This window comes from Clarias gariepinus, chromosome 1, assembly GCF_024256425.1.
Source record: "Clarias gariepinus isolate MV-2021 ecotype Netherlands chromosome 1, CGAR_prim_01v2, whole genome shotgun sequence".
NCBI lineage: Eukaryota > Metazoa > Chordata > Actinopteri > Siluriformes > Clariidae > Clarias > Clarias gariepinus.
In genome coordinates, this window is record NC_071100.1 from 37,082,515 (window position 1) to 37,093,074 (window position 10,560).

At 37.2% G+C, this 10,560-nt stretch overlaps 1 protein-coding gene across 1 annotated transcript; it reads left to right on the top strand.

The window, feature by feature from the left end:
- Positions 1-275: 275 nt before the first annotated feature.
- On the top strand, positions 276-8,318 carry LOC128527114 (zinc transporter ZIP12-like). Its single transcript, XM_053499423.1, has 12 exons — positions 276-471; positions 2,171-2,491; positions 2,666-2,873; positions 3,524-3,666; positions 3,808-3,979; positions 5,108-5,280; positions 5,614-5,763; positions 6,123-6,203; positions 6,335-6,407; positions 6,485-6,643; positions 7,440-7,627; positions 7,769-8,318. The coding sequence occupies exons 1-12, from the start codon at positions 301-303 to the stop codon at positions 7,895-7,897; spliced, it is 1,968 nt and encodes a 655-aa protein (XP_053355398.1). The 5' UTR covers positions 276-300; the 3' UTR covers positions 7,898-8,318.
- Positions 8,319-10,560: the final 2,242 nt, after the last annotated feature.

Below are 10,560 nucleotides of genomic sequence, written 5' to 3' on the forward strand. Positions count from 1 at the left end.
GCTAGAATAGACGTTAGTATAAAAGCTTAAAGTAGCTAATTAATCTGACTTTTCTCCAGCCTCCTGCTATTGCAAAGACTCTTTGAAAAGAGAAAAAAAAAAGAAGTGCCCTAATCCACTTTGATTTTCACATACTATTGTTTCTTTCCATTTTATTTCATCCCCCTGCCTTTTATCCCAGTTTTTTTTTTTTTGTAGTTTGTATTGGAAACTTCATTAGCTTGTGTTTCTTTCCTTCTTTATCCTGTGCAGGTCTCGGTTATTGTGAGCATGTGTACATGCAGGTGTGTGTGAGCTGCAATGTGCAGGTTGTATAGATTATGGCCTGTTCTGGGTCTTCTTAATGGCCTGTGTAATTGGATGCCTGTAGCAAAAAGCCAGGAAGCCTTGCGAAGAGAAGATGTTCCTTCTTTTGTTAATGAGCTCTTCAGGACGGTCGAGTGTCCAGAAAACCAGCAGCTCTGTGAGAAGGTGCGGAATAGAGGTCTCACCTACTGACCTCAATCCAAAAATTACCCTGTCCCTGCTCAACACTCCCTTCCTCCCTCACTCACTCACTCACTCACTCACTCATCATCTATACCGCTTTATCCTGTATACAGGGTCGCAGGGGGCATGGAGCCTATCCCAGAAGACCTAGGGTACGAGGCAGGGTACACCCTGGACAAGGTGGCAATCCATCGCAGGGCTCACACACACACACGCTCATTCTTACACTATGACAATTTGAAAACGCCAGTAAACAGAATCTGCATGTCTTTGGACTGTGGGATTAAACCCTCCATGCACACAGTCCAGTCGCTGGGCGGGAATTAAACCTGGACCCTGGAGGTGCCAAGCGACAGTGCTAACCACATTTAGTTCATTTAATCAGATATAGTAACAAAAATACATATTACATTAGACTGTGTTTAAGGAAAGAAAAGAAAAATCTGAACATATGATAAAATAAAATGATGTACTATTTGCAAAGCCAATCCACATCAACCCAGTACTTTGATAGAAGAATTATTAAACACATTTCTAATGATAGACCACTCAAACACTCCAAAAGCTCTGGTATTTTATTATTTAAAATTATTTCTTTTTTCATCATACTTTAAATTATGCCCAATTATTACTTGTTTATATCTTAGTGTATTTCATCACTAGTTTACAGCCAGTTCTTTAAATCTATAATCTCAGAAATCCCACTAAGTTTTAGCCAGAAGAATGATTGTTAAGTTGAGATGTGACCTGAAGCTTCCTTATTACAGCTTTACCTTTAATGTCAACACGTGTTTTTAATTTCCGAGTATGTGTCCATGCATGTCACTTTGGAGGCATGGGAAAAAGACTGGGTATGATGACTGAAGAGGTTTATTTTGTGCTCTGTGTCTTTGTATGCATGTGATTAGGCAATCCTGTACAAAGCCTGTTCTCTAAGTACAGAGAGCGGCTTAATGGCATGTTTTTCTGACAGATTCAAAGAGGTCTTTGTGTGTGTGTGTGTGTGTGTGTGTGTGTGTGTGTGTTTTCTTTTCTAAAAGGTCCCATTTTAAGAGACTATGTCTTACTTATCCTAGGTTAATTTACATGAGATATAACATTGTTGGGACAATGCAGTAAGTTTTTGTGCTTTTTCCTTACAGTAATGTGCTAAAGTCTTGAGCCACCACTCATTTCTTTATATTTTGCTTCCAAAGAGCCACATACCTACAGTATGTCATTCGAGCATAAAAAAACATTTGATTTGTAACCTGTAAGAAACAGGTGCAGGTGAGGATGGATGATCAGGCTGGAGGTTAGTATAATCGTGATGCTGATCGGTTGGAAATGAGGGGAAATGAGGTTGCTGCTGAGGTTGGTACATACAGTAAACAATAATTTTTTTTTACTGTAAATTGCATCTTTTGACACTTTGCAGCCTGTCACAGTAAAACATTTGCTCCCATTTCTATAATTTTACCTACACAATTTAATTACAATGAAATTGATGACACAATAATTTTTTTTAAAAATTTGAATAAATCAGTAAAATGAATAAATCAGGGTCTCAAGACTTTTGCACAGTCCTGTAGGTGAATCAACATTATACAGTATTCTAGATAAATCATCCTGTCTTATATGCAATCTAAGCTTGGAGCCCTTTTAACATTTCTGTTTCTAATTACCTATGCTTTTTTATTAGTGTCTTCCTCAAGATTGGTTAATGTCAGAAGTGGCGGATGATGGGAATGACCTCATCAGTGAGGACACCTACCTTAAAATATTCACCATGTTCCTTTATTATATCATCAACATGAGGCAGATTTGTTCCTCCAATGCCTCATCTTTGTCAACCTCCTCCTCCTCCTTTTCACCTGTATATCACAATTTCTCATACTGCCTCCAAGCTCTGACTTCACTCCACTCATCAGAAGATGAACATTTCCTGTCAACCAATGAAACAGAGAGCATCCTGCAACTCATCAGCCAACCAGAAAAAAGTCCTGCCTCAAAACACACACAGGTTGCTGGTCTTAAAACATCTGAATTTCAAGAAAATTTATACAAGTTTTTATGTATAAGAGATATTTTGCAATTCCTGTACAGTAATACAGATGATAAATAAATGTAGTATTCTTTGTAACACATGTGCAGGGCTACGAACTGTCAATGCTTGCATGTCTGTGTGTGCTCTCAGTGCATTGATGCTGCACACCTGATGAAGGAAGTGGGCGTGACTGATGAACAAGGTGTTGATTCATCCTCTGTTCCTCTATTGGCTGTGGCTATTATCAATCACTTGCGCCAAGGTCATTGTTTGAAGAAACAAAATCTTCCCGCGCCTGATTTCTTCACTAATTACATCTTCTATTCTCTCAACCGAACCAGTGACCTCCACATCATGGGTAACTACAAACACAAGAAACTACACACACAGAACAATGTTAGGGAAGTATAGCAGAGCCAAAATTCCCTAAAGCAAAATACTATTTTGGATTACATGAACTAAATAAAAAACATAGTGGTTGGCAGTGTCACCTTCAACCTTCGTCCGGGTTCAATTCCCGCCTTGGGGTCTCTGTGCATGGAGTTTGCATGTTCTCCAAGTCCTTAATGGGTTTCCTCCTGGCACTCTGGTTTCCTCCCACAGCGTAAAGATGTGCAGATTAGGCCAATTGGTGTCTCAAATTGCTCGTAGCATGTGAATGCTGACCGAATGTCCTTCCATAGTTGTGAAAATGGGAATAAATACTATGATCATCATTGCCCACCAATATCCCTAGTCGGACTACAGAGGTTCCTGGATAGATGGGAAAAAGCTTGTTGCAATAAAAATGCTTGAAATGTTCAGTACTGCAAATTATTGCAATTATTTTAAGCATATATAAAAGTAAATTGACCTTACTAAATTGTTGTTCGAAAATATATTCGATTGTTAAAAATAACAATTCATTATTTTTCAACCTTGTAAATTCAGCCTGCCAAAATTTAGGTATTAAAATTTCAGTGTGTGTATATATGTACAAAGGACAGATGTTACTTATTGTTTATACAGATCTGCAACAGCTGTTACACCTTCTTGGTGTTGGTGGAGCTGGCTCAAACAAATCCCAAGGCAGGAGAATGAGGAGCACAACAGGACCGTCCGCCAATACTTATAATCAGGAATTACTAAGAGAAACCAGAGACTGGACGCAGGTACAGTACAAGTATCATTTTAATGATACAAGTTTAATTCAAGTCAACAAGTTCAACATGCTGAATGCAGGTTTGCTGCACAGCTATAAACTGATTGTGTAGAGTGTCTTTATGAATCTTGAAATCTATATCCGCATTTAGATGTGCTTCTCAGCTAGCCAGCTGCTGGACATCTTTGTCCTAGATCCTTTCACACCAATCTCCAGAGATCACTTCAAAGACATCTGTCCTGCAATAATTCAACAGCTGCTGGGTGATTCCTGTAACCCTACACAATCAATAGCTAGGAAATCAGCACCAAGTGACATTGAGAGTAAGACTCATTATGGATCATTGACTTATTACTTTAAGTCTATTTAAACTTTTTGTTTAAATGTAATTTGGGTATTTGTAGTCTGAAGAATTTGTGGTAATTCTTGGCAAGTATGTTTAGCACATAACTTTCACTTTAGTTTAAAGGAAATAAAATCATCATGGTGTTGACTTGTCTTTCAAAGTTCAATACACTAACTGGTTACAAAAAAAAAAATCACCAGTCCAATTACTGGATTAAGCCAAGAAAACAAATGGAAAGGAATTGAAATAACTGGAATTGGGTTAAACATTTTACAAAATGTGGTGAAGGAAGAAAACCATAAATAAAGATCACTTATGTGCTTGGTGAAGTTGCATTATAAAAGATGACCAGTAGAAAACAGTTATGTGTAATATTGAAAGTAAAAGCATTTTCACATAAATAATGGGACACACAAGATCAAAATCAGAAGTGTCTGACTTGGGCTAAGGAGAAAAATAACTGGACCTTTGCTCATTGGTCTAAAGTCCTCTTTTTAGATGAAAGTAAATTTTGCATTTAATTTGGAAATAAAGGTCCCAGAATCTGGAAGAAATAGTCAAACATAATGCACGTTTCTTTAAGATCAGTGTGAAATTTTCACATGAAGTAATGATTCGGGACGCCATGCCATCTGCTGGTCCAATGTGTTTTATCAAGACCAAAGTCAACCCAGGCATCTACCAGGAGATTTTTTGAGCACTACTTGCTATTGTCTGCTGACCAGCTTCAGGAAATATTATAATCATTTAAGATTCAGGACATTGACTTTTCATCTGTAAGCAATAATTATTACAAAATAAAATAAAATAAATAAATAATAATTAAACATTTAATTTTGTGTAATGAATTTAGAATATACGAAATTTTCACTTTTTGAATTAAATTGCAAGAAAAAAGAACATCACCTTGCCATGATATTCTAATTGATAGAGATGCATTGTAAACAAATCTGTATGCTATCTAAACATACACATGAAATTTTTAATAAAAGAAAAAACATTAAATAGCAAATAAAATGCAGTATGGAGTCAATCAGTAAAATACACAATACAGTACATATTTTTCTCTGCATGAATAAGTAATATCTATATCTTCCTTCAATAGAGTATGGTTACAGTTCAGTTGCTGTGTTGCTGATCACGGTGGGTTCAATGTTGGGGATTTGCCTGATCTTCTTTAGCTCCTGTCAGAAGACGTACAATCTCATCCTGCAGCTGTTTGTTGGGCTTGCTGTGGGCACACTGTCCGGAGACGCCCTGCTCCATTTAATACCAGAGGTAGCCAGCTGAACTCTAGATTATAACCTATACATATTTACATACCTGTACATATATACATTTTCTTAAATACTGTACCTTAAACTCTACACCACTGTACCTATGCCAATTTTTTTTTAGAAAATATGTATTTTGGTGTCTACGTCAAAACTCCAATATACAGTATGTGTATAGTTACTCTGAGTGTCCTCCAGGATTCATAAACAGGGCTAACAAGTATCTTTTTAGTTCAAAGTTTGTTTTAGTGTAAAATTTGTCCTTGTGTTATGAATGGATGTAAATTGCTGTTATTAATATTCACGTTTGTGCCAATATTTTCCAACTAATTTAAAGATCATTGGCCTTCATGATGACAGCCAGGATGATGACCTTAACCTCAAACCAAAAGAATACCTGTGGAAGATCATGGGCATAATCGCTGGGATCTATGGCTTTTTTCTTATTGAAAGAATATTCTCATTTGTGATGTTATCTCATGGCCATGTAAGAATTTCCAAAATTACTTTTTTGTGCTTTGTGCTTTGGGCACTGTCATGATGGAACACATTCAGGCCCTTTAGTACAACACAAATACATTTCAAACTGTCTGGTGTCTGTATACTTGCGTCCATATACTGTATCAAATATTTTAATCTTTGCATCTTGACATGAAAGATGTTATAACATCTATAATCTCCAGGATCTTTTTAAAACAGTGCCATCTAGTGACTGGAGTCTGTGTTCCTTTATACTTTAATATTGAACTCCATATGTGTATATTTGTGTGTATGTTATTTATCCAAGTATATCCTGGATTTATGTACTTTATATCTCAGTATGCAGTGTTGTGGTTTATCTCACAGAGTCATTCACATGGCGTCTCTATGGAGGCGAGCTGCAATGGAGAAGGTCAGAGAGGGAAATCATTGTCTACCATCCAACTGGTTAGTGTGTACAGTATTATGTATCCTATGCAGCTGCATTATGTCTGTCAAATACTATATTTTGTTCCAGAGATATTAGTGAGGATTTTTGGCACAGTCTACCTTAACAGACCTGGTAAATTTGTGTGCAGAGAACATTAGAGGAGACAGAGTGCACAGAAATACAGCCAGTGGAGCCTAGCATCGACCCTGATCATCAACAGAGTAAGTGAACGGTATGTCATTATACTAGTCATTATCAACTTAGCAGGCTAATTTCTTTTTGTTCCCATTTCTCCCAGAACATGGCATTTCACTGCTGGCTGCAATGGTGATAGTAGGCGACAGCCTCCATAATTTTGCAGATGGTTTGGTGGTGGGAGCAGCCTTCTGCAACTCAGTCGAAACTGGCATGGCAACAACGGTAGCTATCCTGTGCCATGAGATTCCCCATGAAATGGGTGAGTTGTGATTCAAGTTGAATTTTTATCTAAAAATCTCTTTTTCCCCCCATTTTTACATAATCATAGTACTGTATATAAGCATTCACATTTATGGTATTTGGCAGATGCCCTTATCCAGGGTGATGTACATTTACACATTATACAACTGAGCAGTTGGGGTTTAAGGGCATCACTCATGGGCCCAACAGTGGCAGCTTGCTGCTGCTGGGTTATATAACCTGTGACCTCCCAATCAGCAGTCCTTGCAGTTGGATTAAATTATAAATATAAATTATTAATTAAATTATAATCCTTGGAAAAAAAAAAAAAAGATAAATTCTGTTATGCAAAGCAGAGATGTTAGGTTTGAATTCTGATTGATTGGAATTTTCAGCAGTTCTGGCTGCAGAACAAATCCCAGTTATGTAATAACGCACTTGTTCATTCCCTATACTGCTTATTTTGGAGCATAACCTAGAAAACTCAGCGGGATACAACCTGGACCGGGTGCCAATCCATCGGAGTGTACAAGCGTGCACACACTCATACACTCACTTACATGGTATACTTGCATGCTTTTGGACTGTGGGAAGAAAAAAAAAGGGCACCTGGAGAAAATCCACCAACCACGCAAAGTGTGAATCGAACCCTCGACCTTGATTGACATACTGTAGGTGCACCTTCAGGAAGGTGGCTTTAAGATTTCTTTGTAATGTGACAACATACATACAGGAATCAGTATTATAAACCAGACGACTACTGTATGATCTAAGCTTATCAATCTGTTGAATGCAGCATTGTTGTCTCCCTGTAGGTGATTTTGCAGTGTTGCTGAGCTCTGGTCTGTCAGTGAGGCATGCTATGCTCATGAATTTTGTCAGTGCCCTCACAGCCTTCATAGGGCTCTACATCGGCCTCTTTGTCTCCTCAGGAATGGAGGTCCAACAGTGGATCTTTACTGTCACAGCTGGAATATTTCTCTATCTATCTCTGGTAGAGATGGTAAGTCAGATGTTAAAAATAATCAATATTCAGATTTTTTTTTGTGATCGTTTTCACTGATTGAACAATTTATACGTTCCTCATTCAATCCCTTTCTCTCTCCTTCTCTCTCGTCCTCACTTTCCCTGTCTCTTTCATTAGATGCCTGAGATGAGTAGAGTTTCCTCTCCACATCCATTTCTAATATTTATTCTACAGAATATCGGGCTGCTGGGGGGCTGGGCATGTTTACTGCTTCTAGCGCTTTTTGAACACAAACTCACTTTTTAACACTTACTGTACAGTATGCGTGCACAGCAGAATAAAAATATTATGTTTTTAAGCCCCACGTTTTAGCCCCAACCAAAAGTTTCTGGAAGCAAATGTACAGTTTAGTACTGCTGTGTCCCCAATACCTAGCCCAGAACTAAACTACATATTTTCATAGATTTTTTTTTCCTGTGTGTGGCAGCATATTTAATAATAAATCATTTGTAACTGTATGCCAATGTTGAGTGGATTCACATACATCAGGAGAAAAAGTAACATGCTATTCACATGTAATGTCACAACACACTGAGGCTGTAATGCTTTTCTTGTTTTACCAAAATCTTAATGTAGTCTGATTTATCAAAACCTTCAGTACCAACAAGAGCACAATGACCAAAACAAATAGCACAGTTACAGTAGGTGCATTAAATAATCAATACGTTGTTATGTAAGATTTTTTTTTTTTTTTTTTTGGGGGGGTTTGGGGGTCTTACTATGCTCAAAACTTGGCAGACAGGTTGGAATCTGCATTGGGATGCCTGAGAGTCGTGTGGTTACATAAGATTTTGCTGCATAGCTCATGTAGGCACAAGAAACTCGGTGCACATTTAGAGCTCACTGAACCAAACAACTTTCGCACTGCATGTCATGGGCTCAATTCAACACGAGGCCCGTTATTTTGTGGTGTTCGCAATAACGCACCCAAAAGATTTTGTTATACTCTCCCTAGGGAATTTATACGATCTGCACCAAACTGGGTCGATGTGATCTAAAGACATTGAAGATGCAAAATTTGTAAAGAAATACAAATTAAAACTACAAGAAGCTCTCTATCACTCAATCATTCTCTATATTGCTTGTCCTGATGGTCACTCTAAAAGAGCTTCAGTCCTTCTCGATGGAGAGAGGAGAACCTTCCAAAAGAACAACCGAACAACCATCTCTGCAGCTCTCCACCAATCAGGCTTGTAAAGTATGGTAGAGTGGCCAGAAGCCACTCCTCAGTAAAACTGAAGTTTTCCAAAAGGCACCTGAAGGACTCTAAGACCATAAGAAACACCTTTGGCCAAAGTATTTTTGCCTATGATGCTACAAGATGATTTTTTGTCTGAGGTCTACAAACAATTCCTTGGATTTCTTGGACATAAATTGTTAACTGTAGAACCCTATATAGACAGGTGTGTTTCTTTTGAAATCATGTCCAATTAACTCAATTTACCACAGGTGGACTTTAATCAAGTTCTAAAAACATCTCGAAAATGATCAGTAGAAACAGGATGCAGCTGAGGCTCAATTTTAAGTATGTACATGTGATTTTTTTTTTTTTTAATAAATTTTCAAAGATTTCAAACAAATTTCTTTCATGTTTTAATTATGGGGTATTGTTTGTAGAATGTTAAGGAATATAATGCATTAAATCCATTTAAAAAAAAAGCTTGAACATAGAAAAATGTGGAAAAGAAGTGAAGTGCTGTGAATACTTTCCGGATGTACTGTAAATACACAGATTTCTCTTTTTGTTTTTGGGATGTAATTGAACAAACGTGTTGTGTCAGTGTTATTAATGAAGTGCAATGCGTCAATTTATCTTAAGTGTAATCTAATAGATTTAATTTATAAACTTGTAAAACTGACTGGGTATATGTTACTCAAAGGGTGTATAAGATCATGTAGAACTCATGGTCACTAGATGCCTCCAAATTACTATAAGATCTGTATTCTCTCTCTTTCTGTCTCTCTCTCTCTCCTTTGAGGTAAACTCTTGAAGAATATATATATATTCTATATATACAGTATAAGAAATCTAAAGGCCATACAACAAGAAGTGGGGACAAGAAAAGGATTTGCTCATGATCCTAATCTTACAGGTTTAAGTACAGTGGATGCTTGGCATGGGATTTTGGCTGCTTCAGGGACAGGTTCGCTAGTCTTTGCTGATGATGTCACTCAATGCAGTAGAATTCATTATTAAGCCTGCAGAAAGATTGTGTCTGCCAGGTTACAGGGGATTGAATCTACTGTAACTGGGAGGAACTTTATCATGCAGGAAGACAAAGACCCAAAAACACAACACAACAAAGGACTTCATCAGGGCCAGGTTGACCACATTTTGATTTCTGCTTTTCTTTAAATTGAACTATAATTCTATTAATGGTAAAAAGCTGCTTTTCATGATTTGTCTCTTGGACAGTCCACCCACAGATTGAGCAATATTTTGGACTGTTGGAAATTTCTTTGGAATTTTGACTTTTAGCCAGGCTTTAAGTTTGATATATTGTGAAAAGAAGGGAACAAATAGTAGTCATAATAACGATAACTAATGTTGGTTAGAGATGAGGGAAAAATCAGTTCAGTGATATATTGCAATTCTTTTTTTGGGAATTTATGCATCTCATTATAGTCATTTATATGTTTTGCTTTTTTTTTTTTTAAATAAACATACATAGGGTTCAGGATTGTACAGTATTGAGTGACATATCCTTTTTACAGCACAACATAGGCAATACAATGAACTGAATTTTATTTAATTTTAACTGATTATGGAAACATGTCCAGGGTATACCTGCTTTGTGCCCTGCGACCCTGAATACAGGACTAAGCAATAATGACAATGAGTAAGTGAGAGTAATTATAGAAACATAATTAATCACATACAGAGATGTCTACACAGTAGACTGCCTACA

Coding starts and splice junctions, on each gene's coding strand:
- LOC128527114 (XM_053499423.1), top strand. CDS start 301: ATGTGCAGGTTGTATAGATTATGGCCTGTTCTGGGTCTTCTTAATGGC. Junction 472..2,170: donor ACCAGCAGCTCTGTGAGAAG/GTGCGGAATAGA, acceptor CTTTTTTATTAG/TGTCTTCCTCAAGATTGGTT. Junction 3,667..3,807: donor AAACCAGAGACTGGACGCAG/GTACAGTACAAG, acceptor ATCCGCATTTAG/ATGTGCTTCTCAGCTAGCCA.